Source organism: Cynara cardunculus (assembly GCF_001531365.2).
Source record: "Cynara cardunculus var. scolymus isolate 2C chromosome LG 1, CcrdV1, whole genome shotgun sequence".
Taxonomy (NCBI): domain Eukaryota; kingdom Viridiplantae; phylum Streptophyta; class Magnoliopsida; order Asterales; family Asteraceae; genus Cynara; species Cynara cardunculus.
The window spans coordinates 11,202,060-11,216,774 of record NC_037528.1 but is presented as its reverse complement, the minus strand read 5'-3'; the positions used below and the strand labels follow the sequence as shown (position 1 = coordinate 11,216,774).

General features: G+C 36.2%; 2 protein-coding genes across 2 annotated transcripts; one reads left to right on the top strand and one right to left on the bottom strand.

Moving 5' to 3' along the window:
- The first annotated feature begins 1,171 nt into the window (after positions 1 to 1,171).
- Positions 1,172 to 1,931, top strand: LOC112516866 (protein PXR1). The gene has a single exon (XM_025124106.1). The coding sequence runs from the start codon at positions 1,212 to 1,214 to the stop codon at positions 1,761 to 1,763; it is 552 nt and encodes a 183-aa protein (XP_024979874.1). The 5' UTR covers positions 1,172 to 1,211; the 3' UTR covers positions 1,764 to 1,931.
- A 1,800-nt stretch (positions 1,932 to 3,731) lies between these two features.
- Positions 3,732 to 13,403, bottom strand: LOC112515907 (sialyltransferase-like protein 1). Its single transcript, XM_025122881.1, has 11 exons — positions 12,971 to 13,403; positions 12,808 to 12,884; positions 12,255 to 12,341; positions 12,086 to 12,163; positions 11,916 to 12,007; positions 11,574 to 11,775; positions 11,372 to 11,462; positions 10,885 to 10,943; positions 5,321 to 5,469; positions 5,145 to 5,226; positions 3,732 to 4,376 (listed from the first exon to the last, which is right to left on the bottom strand). Exons 1-11 carry the CDS (start codon positions 13,080 to 13,082, stop codon positions 3,984 to 3,986), a joined length of 1,422 nt encoding a protein of 473 aa, XP_024978649.1. The 5' UTR covers positions 13,083 to 13,403; the 3' UTR covers positions 3,732 to 3,983.
- Positions 13,404 to 14,715: the final 1,312 nt, after the last annotated feature.

Here is a 14,715-nt window from a genome sequence, read left to right as displayed (position 1 = left end):
CAGTTAAAATTTCATTCTAAAACCCATCTTTTTTGGTTTTTTCATGGCTTATGATCTGTCAAATTTGTAGTTTTCTTTATTGGTTTTGAGTGTTTATCTTAAAACTCAAGTTTMTTGGTTCTTTGCTCTTGGTGTAAATCGAACACATTTGTGGAATCGTTTAAATATGTTGGATTTTAAATATATTGGATTTTAAACTGTCATACAATTTTTTCATCGATAGTCTGTAATTGGAACCATAACTCTTATTTATTCAAATTGTATTAATATGTAAAGACCAAGTGTAACTTATATCATCGTTAAATCTTATYTTATAAAAYCARTGGAACTTCAAAATCGTTAAAATTCATGGCTCCCGACGCTACACAACTAGTATATATATAAAAGATCACGTGAGACCAACCTGTTTTCGTGAAACTCATAAGACCACTTTTTTACATTTCGTAGTAAAACGCTGTGAAGGTAACCTTCACCATGTTTTTGCTATGAAAGTTCGGTTTTTTTTACATTTATAGCGTTCTGTTGTGAAGTTTCATGTGTAAAAAAATGGTCTCATACACGGGTCTCATGAAAACAAGTTTGGTCTCACATGAATCCAACCATATGTATATATATCTACATTTATTTATTTATTTATTTGGGTTGTGTATTTTATATTTTTTTTCCATATTAAATAATTATTTTACTAAAATAATTTATTTTAAGAAAAAATTCAAAATTTTCGAAAAATATGTTATTTTGGTCATTTACCAACATTTTATCCTCATTCCAAAGCTACATTATGTGAACCAAACAGACAGATTTCAATTCTCTTAAGATGATTAAATTTCAATGCATGTCAACCAAACAAGTGGTCAAATTTTATAACATTTCATTTCAAATTTCTTTTAGAGATTCTATTTCATCTAAATACATTATACGAACCAAACATCACCTTAAAATATAATATTTTATATAAATAATTAAATAATTATTTATCTATTTTAGTGGAACAAAAATTGGAAGCAGTACACAAAACATGGATGGGATAGCAAATTCATATAACTACGTCTCGCGTAGCAAACATATTCTAAAGGATGAATTTGAATGTTAGAGAATAGTACAGGGACCATTTTTGTAACTACGGTGGAAATATATAAAAACCGTCCCAGCCCTGTTTAAGCTTAGGTTTTAGGGTTTTACAAAGGGGCGCTTCTTCTACTACATCATACATGGCGTGCACGATTGATTTCAGATGCCTGGATGAAGGATTCGGCGGCAAAACCTACAAGAGAAAGAGATCTGAACAGCAACAGGAGAAGGATGCCCTCATGGATGTCGACGACGACCAAGAAATCCAAACTTCAAAGCGACAAGCCGTTGCTTCTTCCGAAAACCCTAACAAGCCTATCTTCGGGAAGCCGACATACGACGGAGTTATAGCAGGAAAAGTATCTGGAAGGAAGTGGAAGAAAGCGAAAACACAGAGATCGTCGGCTGTGAGGGTGAGCCTCAAGAAATCGACGTTCGAGGAGAGGGCTCAACAGAAGGAGATAAAGAAGGCGTATAAGGAGAGGATGACGGAGCTGAAAGAGGAGATAAGGAAGAATAAGGTAGAGAAGAGGAAGAAGAAGGAGGAGAAGGATAAGAAGAAGGAAGAAAACATACTAAAATCTGGTACGAAGCTTCAGAAGATCACGAATCCAAAGACGCTAAAGAAGCTTGCCAAATCTAAGAAGAGGAAACTGCTCAAGGTTGTTCCTGACAACCTTGTTAAGAAATAGTTGTTCATCTTTTGATGCAAAATTTTTGTTGGCATTACATTCGAAGATACTGATACTTGTTGAGCTTCATTTTCTATGTAAGATCCTTTCTCTGACGCATTTTTCGAATTGGATTTCAGTTTCAGTTGCTATATTTTTCAGAATTTAGATTGAAAGATCTATTTCATCATGGTGTTGGTTCCATTTTTTGTGGCAAAATTAGGGGTGCACATATGTCTCGACCAACTTAAAACATCCGATGGCTATCAATCCGGCTCTGTACCAAGTTTAGGGGTGTTTGGGATTGCTTGTAGAAAAAACTTATTGACTTATCTTGGTGCTAGACCGGTAACAAGCACGCGTTTGGATAATCAAAGTATATCTTTTTCCCAAAAAAATAAACAACTTATACCGGTCTCAAACCGGTAGTAAGAGTTTTTAAAAAGGAAAATTCTTCTGCCTTATAATAAGTTGATTAGTGCTTTTGTAAAAAATCATAAGTTATTTGAAATAAGCAAATCCCAAACACCCCTTTAATATTTGTCAACTTGAATACCTAAAAAACAAGTAAGAATTGATTAATGACCAATCAAGAATTGATTCAAAATCCAATGTTACAATGTTTAATACTTGTAAAATAAATTCCCTAATCAAGTTGTAAAATCTTTAAATCATATATATCTGGTTGCAGTTAGGTTAGAATTATTTGAACCAACAACAAGCTTCAACAATACCATTAGGACCCTTAAAGATGTAAGGGGTTAGATGGTGGTTTATTGGGCCTCTGCCATACTTGTGGATTATAGGGTACAAGAAGATGGACACCATTTGCTGCTCAAACTGCAGTGGGAAATGTTATTTGTACACTAGTGGAGCAAGGTATGCAACAAGCGGAAGTTATGAGTCCTGGTCTTGGAATCCCATTTTCCAAGGTCAGGAGCCACGGAGCTAGAAGACTGTTCGACGAACCATTACCATAGTTCTAATAAGATTCTTAAGTAATTAATTAATATATAATTGTTAGTCTCAATAAAAAGATTCATTCTAAGTATCTTTTAATAAAAGCACAATCATGTGTTAACCAAATAAATAGTATTAATTTTGTTAATTGACCATAGCCTTTCATTTTTTTAATTAAGTGGGAGATTATAATTTGATAAATAAATAAAAAAGAAACAAGTTATTTGGTATTAAATGAGGGACATTTTTGAAAGATATTCAATAACAATAATTAAATGACTTTTTTTTTGAAAGATAATTATATTTTATTTTTTAAAAATAATCAATATAATATTTAAATAATTTTTGTTTAAAGGTAAAATCAAAAGGTTCATAGGTGAAAACAAAACGTGTAACAATAGATGAAATCAAAAAGTAAAACACTGATTTTTGTTTAAAGTTGTATATATATATATATATATATATATATATATATATATATATATATATATATATATATATATATATGAAACCAGATAATCAAAGTTCATATGTAAAACCAAGAAGGAAAACAATGATTTTTATTTAAATACATAAAAATGGGTACGGAAAAATGATAAATCACTGATTCGTTGGTTAATGTTGGAGCAAAGGGACCAACGAATACAACATAATGTTGAAAAGGCAGCTATAAAGTAAGGTAAAGAGAGGGGGACCTTATTTCCCAACGATTTTTGGCTTTAAAAAAGCATCTCTAATAATATGAGTAAGAGAAAATGTTTACCCAGTAAGTGCTTATCAATACGAGTCAATACTATAATTTAATTTGATACGCAAGATTTTAGTACATCAAAACATATCGAATGCAACAATTTACTGGGTAAACGTTTACCTGGGTAAGAGTCGTCATTCTCACTTACCGAGTAAGACTCTTCATCATTCTCATCGCTCTTACCCGGTAAGTTTTTTGGCCCTTCTCATGTTTATCCGATGAGAAAATTTATGCGTTAAGCACTTACCAAGTAAGTGTTTAGTAAACGGCTCCCAAAATGAATAAAATATGAATGTTATTTCAATGTTGCATGTCAAGATATAACTAAACGTATACAACAACTTTCTTCAAATCCTCGTGTTTCTTTGCCATCTCTCCACACAACCAACAAGATGCTTGACACAGTTTCTTCGGCTCTCATTTCCGGATTACCATAATCTCATTTAGTATAGAAAGAATCACCCATCCAGGAAGTTGTGTGTTGTGTGTGTTCCATAGAATTTACAACACCAAATCAGCAGGCAGAAAGGCTATGCATCAGATTCCAACGGATGCTTCACGCACACCAGATCATCTAATTTGTTGCCATCCATTTTATACACCGACACACCTTCCATCTGGACATAGTGTTCCTGTGCTTCTTGTCTCAGGCTCTTAAAAGGCATAACTTCCCATTTACTGTAATTTGAATTCTTCCTCTTGCTACTCATATCTCTAGACCCGGATACGGGTCCACTGCCATACGGACCTGCATTGCCCCACACCTTACAGTTGCTAAATTGTCCTACTGCACCATCTCCACCTTCTTGACTCCTCTTTAGTCGCATGGCAGCTGCATGAGCTCTACCTATCTTCTCACGGGTTGGCACATCCGACCAGTCTTGCACCCTTTTTGCTCTCATAGGAGAGTGTATCCTAATTACCTGAAATAGAAATGTTACATGTGCCCTCCGATCAAACAAGATGCATGTATAAATAAATCTATACCTGTCCTTCACCAGGCAATAAGTGCAACACTATATTTTTAACATAGGTACTAAGACGAAGGATCGTGTGATAATAGGAGTTAAGTTGAGAAGCGTAAGAAGGGATCTGGACTGTTGATCACTTTAAATCTCACCCCTACCCACGAATTGCACTAATCACAGGAATTGATTCGGTGCATCCCACTAGTGTTGATCTTCAATTAGGATTAATCCAAGAGTGGAGATCCCTATTTACCCTTCTGACCATAATTTCCATTCTCACCAGAACCCAACCCTAAGTACTAAATGCTAATTATATTTTATCATTCCCTTCTTTGTAATCGTGGGTGTCCAAGCCAGCTCGCATGCATCTCTACTATTCCCCTGAGGAGTGAGGAGATCAAAGTGGTGACCAATAGGGAGAAGCCCCAAGGAGTAGCCTTTATTTGCAAGTTGAGCCACCCTCAAGGTTTCTTACTTTCTTATCATTCCCTTTGCTTATATCCCAGCATTTTGAGAGTACTCTCTTTCATGCTTTTCAAGCATTCAGAATATTAGATTAAAGAGAAGTTTATGGTGAATTCCCAAGCCACTTTTATATTTGATGGTACTATATGCGGGTAGTTTGGTTCTTCAAGTTTGAAACATATCCAAAAAAGAAAATGTTGCAATCACTAGGCGATTGAGTATATGAATACAACAAGATAAAAATAACTCTTTACTTACACCAAGGCATTCTAGGAGTTGATAGTACGCCCTTCCTTGAAGTGGATTGTGACCTTTTCGTGGTTCAGAGAAGTATCTGGTCCTACAAGAACCTCAAAAATTGAGAAAAAGAAACAAGTGTGTGTGTTTAACGCAGAGAGAGAGAGATAGATAGAGAGAGAGAGAGAGAGAGTGACCATTCAGTATAGCCAGGATCCACAGTGAAACCATATATGTCAACAATATCACACATAGAAAGTGCCAGCTCAATTGATTTCATCCCAGTTCCTTTGGCACCTCTGCGCAATACAATACCCTGGAAGAGATAGACTGGATTTGGAATCGTCTGAAAAATAGATGAAAGAATCTGTTACGCTTGTCATTAAGAGAAGAGACCCCAAACTAATAATAATATCATCCCCAACAAAAAGCATTTTCTAATTGAACTTCCTCTAGTGCACACCTATGTTTGGTGGCTCACTGCCAAGTGCTAACAGTTTCATAAGGTCAATCAGTGTCTTTCACCATACCAATATGTTAGCTAGATATTGAGTAGTCGACTACAAAACTTGGTAACTTAACTTCCATGCCAGTTCTTGATATGACTTGAGAAAATAGAAAAAAGGCTTTAACATTTTAATCATATAGAAACAGACTAGATGCTTGATCCTTTATCTAATACTGAATAGAGGCTTTAATATTTTGCAGAAATATTATATGTCATTTTACAACAGGAATTGTGAAAATATAAGTCCAGACAGCTTTGCTGTTTCTACCTTTAGTTGCACAAACATAAAACACCGAGTTTGTATCAAATGCTCAAAATATACATCTTTCAACCCCCAAGGCAGGGAGGCGCATAGTGGTAAATGACCTGGTGCCTGACATTTGGCGTTCAGGAGACTCAGGTCCAATTCCGTGAAGGGTGTTGTTCCCCTTGCCTTGGGACACACCTGTCTTCCACAAGGAACAAAGTTCTTGCGGTTTATGTGGTGTGTATGTGGCCCAGGGAAGGAGGAGGTTGTTTTATATGAACCCCATGGACTGAGGACACCGAGGTGTCGATACTACAGTTACAAGAAAAACAAACTATGCGACTTCCATCCAGCATGCAGAAATACTACCTTCTAATCTTCTATACATGACAATGTTTGCCTTTTTCTAGACTCGTAGTCTTGATGATACCTAATCACAGAACACCACCCCAAGTGTACTGTATTTCAGGTTCTGCTGCTTTATGTATTTGTCAATTGTAACCCTTTCACCAACAAAGTGATCCCCATTGCATATAAGTTGTAACATTGTAACAAAATGAAAAACTAATTCAGCATAACAATTATCTAGTCTAAATGGAACTTCTGATAATGTTGTGCGCAACAGTAAGGAGTCAAATAAAACTGCTCAAATAAGAAACAGATATAGGAAGAGTGTGCTTCATGCTCCAAAATAAAATTAACTGGATATAAACATGCGAGACACGGGAGATAATTTTTGGGACAAAAAGATCTTAGTGCAGGGTTTACCAACATCACGGGATAGAAAGACCCCTTCTCTCTCTTTTGAGGTTTCTGCATTTACAGTGACCTGAACCCAGAATTTCACGAAAATCGTGGCTTTTGCCCAACACGCAAGAAGTGGCACATCTCCTCTCCAAATTTGTCTCTCCAAAAAACATTGATTCTCTCCCTTTCATGGTTTTAAAATCATTTGAGGCGAGGCAGTCCAAAACCGCTCATGAGGCGGCGTCTCATGGTCCCTGGATGAGGTTTAACCTAAATTGGTGAGGCGGTGCCTTGAGGCGTGAAACGTTTCTGAGGCGCACACCTCTCCAAACACCAATTTTTTTCTTCTCCATTTCCTACTTTTTCCTCTCTCAAGAAGATATTCATCTCAAAGGCCAATCCAAAAAGTAAGTTCTTTTTCGTTTATGTCCATATTTTTAGTTTATGTATAATGTATTATATTATATTATATATATTTCAGTCAAGTATATATGTTCTATATCATGTATAATGTATTTTCTATATGTATAATGTGTTATGTATATTTTTTTGTATATTTTCTGTTTTCTGTTTTCTATATTATTTTCAGTTTTCTGTATTATTTTTCTGTTTTCTGTGGATTTGGAAGATGAAAGTGATAGTGATTATGGATACGGTTGTGGAGCTATACAACTTGATCATTCTACGGGGAACTATAAGTTGTAGATTGATATGTTTTTAGACATATAACTAGTATTTTATGAATCTATGACGTTTAAAGTTTGGTAGGGAATTATGTTTTACTTACTATTAATATTTATGAATCTTATTTGTTTTACGCCTCGAGGCTTGCGCCTCAGGGCGTGGAAGGAAAACGCCTCGAGTCCCGATTCCGGTTTTTAAAACCTTGCTCCTTACTAGGATTATGTAAACATCGGCATTCCATTTTGAATGACCTCACATCATCAGTAACCTCCATGAGTTGTCTATATAAATGTCTCTTCACAATATCAAGTATCATATGAACTTTATGCAAATAATGCATGACTTCTTTGTGATTCCAGACTCAGCAATCTAACCACTTATGATTCAAACTTGTCATAATCAGAACCTACTAATTTGTAACCTGTATCCCCAAGACCGTTCCGTTCTTAATGGTTCATATTCATGCTATTTAATGAAACTGGCGCACTTCCTCACTAACATCAATTCATAACGCTACAACCACCGGATAGCTTCTTTGGACAGTCCCTTCATGCCAATGATCTCAGCTAATTCCAAAGCTAGAATGTTGTCTCATTATGAATAGAAGACCTGACCGAAGCTTCTGATCCAAGTTAATACTTATATTTCCCTTTCTAATCAGTTGGTTCTGAAGCAAAAGGGGATACCATATTGGAAACAGCAGCAAATTTTGTATTTATTTTTACTACAACCTATGGAAACAGAGAGAGTCTTTCCTTTCTGTTTGTTCCAAAAATAGATTGGCAAGTCCCCCTTTGGGACTATAACTTGCCACCCCAATTAACCTTGAATTAGACCAAGATAGCACATCTAATAACAAGTCATATCAAGAATCTAGTTGGGGAACAACAAGATATCTACGTAAAAATCACCTAATTTCACAAGCTTAAATCCCTGTGCCCTAAACCCATGCAAATATGCTAGTATAATAGTACCCCTAACATTAAGTAGCGAACAACAAAACAAACAGAATCAATATACAAAACCTTATAAGAAACTCAATCAACTAGTTCTAACCGAAAACAAATACAATAAAATAAAAAACCAAGGCAAAGAGACAGTACATCGAGTTCGAGCAAAATCCATTCTTTGGTGTTTGTAGCTGTGGACCAGTGATTTCGAAGATCAATGTCAAGAACATGTGAAGCCTTCTGCGACGGTGACTCTCTCGAAATCCCCTTTACTTTGTAAGTTAGGGGTTTCACCCGTGGCTCTAATTCCATTTCATTCATCTCCAAATCAATGCTCTCTGAGAATCTCCCTTCTCGCTCTACAATCCACTGGGGTTTTTGAGGTTTGCCGGAGGGAGGAAAGAAAGAAAGGTTTACTGTGGTTTGTTCGTCGTCAAACTACCGCTTCTTTATGATGTTCCGATGACTTCATTACAAAAAGAGTATTCAATCTTTCCTCCAAAGTTTGTTAAATTTCTTTTTCCTTTTAAAGTAAAATACCATTATATCTCCCAATTAAAAACCAAATTAATTTACTTGTATCAGATAAATATGACAAAGACTAAGAATCTTATTCGGTAAGAACGAAGGCAAGAATCAAGAATTTTACCCAGTAAGTGAGGATGACGACTCTTACCATGGTTAGCGCTTACCGAAAATAAATTGTTGCATACAATGCGTTTTAGTGAATAAAATCTTACCCGATAAGTAAGCGATAGTGTTGAATTTTACCGATAAGTACTTACCGGGTAAGTGTTGAGGTAAACGGCCCCTAAACCATAATATATCTTACTATAAAGCTGGTAATTGATAAGTTAACTGATGAATAAAATATATTTGATAAAAATAACTATACATTTGAAATAATAAAAATGACATCTAAAAAAAGGGAAAAGTCCAAAAAACCCAATGGACTTTACTGTTTGGAACGATTAAGTTCTTGGACAATTTTTTGGAACAAATAAATCATTGGACATTCTAAACCTTGTTAAGCAAGTCATTAGACTTTACAAAACATGTTAAATAAGTCCAAATTGTAACCTGTAACCCGAATAGAAGGTAACTTAGATTAAAAAAAACTAAAAAAATCCTAAAAGACTACTCATCTCCCTCTCGTCCACCGCTCCCTCCCCTCCCGTCTCCTTCTCCCTCTCGTACCAGCCGTCTCCCTCGCCCAATCGCCGCCACACCACCTCCGCTCGTCGCCGCCGTACCAGTTCGTCGCTGCCGTACCAGTTCGTCGCCGCCCCTGTCGCTCACTAATCAGGTTTGCTCCAAATTTTCTTTTTTATCCGTCTCCCTAGCTGAATTGATGAAGGGAGACTGTCCAAATATGTCGATCTCAGACCTAAGTCCCTCAAATTGCATAGGTTACCAAGGTTTTCAGGCAAGATTGGTTTATATACGCCCTCTAGGTCTAGCACCCGTAATAGTCTGATACCATCATTGATGATATTTCCCAAAAAAAACTTCCAATTCTCTTTGCCTGCCTATAATCTGTTTTCTGATGGTTAAATGACATGTAAGACCGCAAGTGAAAGGGATTAAATGGAGAACTCTTAAGTTGTTTTTTTGGACATTTCAATTCCAAACTGGTTTCTTGTTTCACTTTTTGGACTTTCATACTCAACCATCCTATGGACATTTAAAGAACCTACTTCTTCATACCTAATCAAATCACGATATGTGTAAAAAAGATTGGTTTCTTGGGCTTTAGGCAACAAATAATCATGTAGAACTCCAAGGACATGACATCTTCTTGGACTATTGTCGGACCTCAACTTTGATATTTGAATCATGTTTCTGCTAACNTTTTCTGTTTTCTGTTTTCTATATTATTTTCAGTTTTCTGTATTATTTTTCTGTTTTCTGTGGATTTGGAAGATGAAAGTGATAGTGATTATGGATACGGTTGTGGAGCTATACAACTTGATCATTCTACGGGGAACTATAAGTTGTAGATTGATATGTTTTTAGACATATAACTAGTATTTTATGAATCTATGACGTTTAAAGTTTGGTATGGAATTATGTTTTGCTTACTATTAATATTTATGAATCTTATTTGCTTTACGCCTCGAGGCTTGCGCCTCAGGGCGTGGAAGGAAAACGCCTCGAGTCCCGATTCCGCTTTTTAAAACCTCTTTTACAAATTTTGTCCCACCTTTTGATATTAAGGTATCGTAGAATATTCCTCCACCTTGGAGAGTCTTCGTGGATCTTGGTTACTAGATTACTTTCAGGAATTTGTCTAGATCACTGTCCCAACACTTTTAATTCAAGGCAGATATAGCGTACGACATACAAGGCATGCCTTTAAAGTGGCTAACTAGCTTTTTTTATGTTTCTCGCAACTATATGTGAACAATAATTTAGAAATAGGACTAGAAAGATGATTTCTATCCTCTGCAATCTTCCCAAAAGTCTGCACTTACATAATGGGCTCAACTAATATATAGCTAACACCAGCTTCACTGTAAAACTGCAATCAACATAGGCACAAAAGTACTAGGAGCAGAGAAGATGGCCAACATTTTAATACATATGCTCGATATTACAACATTGTATCTGCATACGGCTACTTACATCGATCATCTTGTTGAAGTCTCTGTGAGTCACACTTTTGATAACAAGCACCTCATCATCTGCAGGAGAAAAGACAGAAAACACCAAACGCTGAGACATGTAAATAGCTTCTAATACGAAGAAATGTCTGTAAACTTCCATTTGTTCACCTAAGGTCTCATGAGGAGCTGCGGTTTATGAGAAAAAGGAAAAACAAGGGACGCAACTTTCTACTAGTAGAGGAACAGAAAGGAATGCAAGTATGTAACATAACATAACAATGTTGTTAAATGTAATAAAACATTACATCAAACTAGGTACCTAAAAAGCATGTTTGAATAATGTATTGGCAACCAGCCAACACAACACTAGCTGGATCTAACTTGAGTCATTAAGCACTCCACTTAAGTCGCAAGAAAAATGAGAAACTGCATATATCCAGAACTCACTCTAAAACACAAATAACGAGTGCATCATTAAAATAGGTTCTCTTGCAAAAGATATTCACCTGATCCATTGAGGATGGTAACCATGTTACGAGCAGTTCCCCTAACTCCTAGTCGAAAGTCCCTCTTTAAACCAACGTGTTTTGCATATTTCTGCAAGAATGGATAACAGAGGAGTAATTTGGACCATATAAGAACTTTTTGAAAACATTTGCTAAATATCCTAGTTATGGCTACAAGCCACCTTTGTGGTGACTAATTTACCTCGTTGACCGGTGCCTCATTGTCTCTTATGACTGCATCATGACTATCAATTTCTTTACCAAATTCAGTCTTTAGCAGATCTCCTGAGTTTCCAACAACCGCACATTTCTGAAACTGGCGAGGGTGAAATGGTGGTTTGGCTGGCAAAATCGGATTAAGGTGCTCCTCACAAAGTGTCCGATTGTTGCAATTCTTTGCACCTCTATGATAATGGAAGAAATCAGCAAGGAAATAATTAATCTAATTCATTAGGTATGAACCACTCAACCAAGTAAATGATGTAAAAATAACAGTGATGCATTGAATCCACAGAGATCTTTTATTTGTTTATTAGAAGCATACAATTGTGCTATCCTTTTGGCTGCATAGTCCATCCAGCCATCAGGCCGTGCATCCAAATACTCTCTTGTCAAAACTGTCGTCATGTTACGGTACTGCATTCCAGCCAAAGAAAAAGGATTAGAGTATGCATTGGAAGAAGAACACAGGAATAAATAAAGAAATTACTTAACCTGTTCCCACAGGAGAACTGCCTCACAAACATCATATGTATACTCTAGTGGCTCGTAAGTCTTGAACTGTGGGTTCAACTGCAAGTAAATACCAAATTTGGTGGTCAATGTATGAATGCATGATATATATATATATATATAGAGAGAGAGAGAGAGAGAAGAGAAGTACCCAGGTGCTATTAGTCCCTTCAGGAAACTTAAGAACCAATTTGCAGTGGTCAATGATATGTGCAGCAAGTCCAAATCCTCTGTTTGCCTACACAAGACGGCACTAAGAATTAGTGTCGTTATACTTCAACAAATGAACAATGGTGAACCAATGCCACAAGATAAGGAAGAGTAGCAATATGCAGAACACAATCACAAGGTAAGCATTCAGAAATTGTGTACTGAGTTGCTTGAGTGCATCAAGTAACAAATAAAACGATACTAACAACCTCAAAAGTTAAAGCTACGTTAAGAGCAAGTATGTAGTAAGCCAAAAGTTCCCTATGTTCAAATTAACTCAAGAATGGTCTACATGCTGAACTTAACGAAAATAGCTTGCAGTGATCTGGGTAATTTGGATATAGCAATACCATCGTTTCCAAACTAGCAAACATCTCACTAGAGGTCGAAATTAGGAAACCACTAACCAAGTGAATGCAACATAACTACCAACTATGTTAATTTGCATATCTTCGTGTGTTGTTTGTGGAGAGAAGATGAAAGGGAACGCTAACCACGCATTGCTGGACATCGGACTGAAAATCAGATAAGATCTGGACGTCTTCTGTGTTGAGATATTTGGTCTGACTACCTGCCAGCAAAAGGTTAAAACGAATTAAAATTGCAATCATTGGAATCAAGGTCCGAGAAAACGTTTAACGAAAGAAAGTAAACAACCAGTGAAGAAAAACGATTGAATGGCGAAAACAAGGACTGAAAAAATGGTTGCAGCGCATATGAGATGAACAAATGCAGGTCTTCTTGATGAGGGTTTCAGAGGTCTCGTCATGGCGGTGAGTGCCCTAGCTCCGGCGATCTGGGGATCTTGGTGGTGATGGAGTGTAGTAGTACAAGTTGAGTAACTGAGTAAGATGAATGAAGTTGCATCAGATTCGTGATTCCCACGTACTTCTTTGGTCGCCTATCCACTGTGGATCGGATCCCAGTGCAGAAACTATTTGATTATTGAATGCAATCGATTAATGTTCTTCTCTAGATTCACACCAAGACAGAATCCACTCAATATTTGGATCAAGAATTCAGAAACCCTTAACGAAGGAAGTTGGGTGCAGGAAATATCACAGAATCTGTCACTCCACCTCCAGCAGCAGCCAGATTTTGTTAAGCAAACTTTAATTTTACAATTTGTATTTAATTGCATAAAATAGGACATATTTTCATTTTGAAGAATTTAGTGAATTACATTTTTGGTCCCTGGAATTTGTTATTTTTGATGAAATGTGTCCCTTGGTTTCATTAATTGCGGATTACTTCCTCATGTTTGTAAAAAAATTCTGGTTTTCGTCCCTCATCTTATGTTTTTGTGTTGACTGTAGTTAAATGATTTTTAGTCATTTTCCTTTCTTTCTCTTTTAAAAATACATTATATTATAAGTATATATATTAAATCAACCCCTGTAAAACGTGTTCAAACAATTTATAGTCACAACGGTCCACTATCTAGAAATTGAAAATGATTCAAACTTTTAACACATATGATATTAAAAATGAGTTGTGACGGTGGTTTTAAGATTCTTTGGGACTTTTTTAACCGTAGCTGTACGGGACAGTTTGTACGCATCTCACTAATCCCAGGGATCCTGGAGAACAACCAGGAAAATTTCCAGTGGCCTTGCAGGACGGTTACCTCTAAGGAGAATTCCCAAGTGCTCAAGCCTTATTGTGGTGGTTTCAGGAGATGAGAGGGGGAGAAGGCAAACGTGTTGAAGGGGAATGAAAGGATTTTTATGGAGCTTCATTAGAGAAAGGGAAGGGTGTTTGAACGAGAAAGATGGATGTCGGTTAGGGGGAGAACAAGGTTAGATATGGGGTTGTTCGTTTTTCACATTGCTTGATAAAACTAATTTTCAGTTTTTTTAAATACCAAAGTAGTTATATGTTGATGAACATATGATGAAATGCAATAAGCAAAACGTTGTTTTTTTTTTTTTAACGATATATGTAAGATAATTTAACTATTCTTAATTTTGAAAGTAGCATTAGGGGTGCACAAAAAACTGCCAATCCGCAAAACCCGCCCAACTCAACCCGCTAACAACCCAATTAAACCCAACCCGCCTAACCATCAAACCACCCACCCGCCTAACCGCTAACCCGCCAATTAGGAGGGTTGAAATTAGGCCCAACCCGTCCAACCCGTCAAACCGCCGCTAATATATAATTTTTATAAAAGTTTATTTCTATATATATATATATATATATATGTGTGTGTGTGTGTGTGTTTATTATGTATATATATATATATATATATATATTAATAATATACTAGAAGCGTACTCCCGCAATGCAGCGAGATACATCGTGATTTTAATATTTTATTTTATTCTTTATCTTAGTCGATATTATAATATGGCTTTATATGATTTTGAGAAATCGATGATGTTTTTATTTTTGAATAAAAT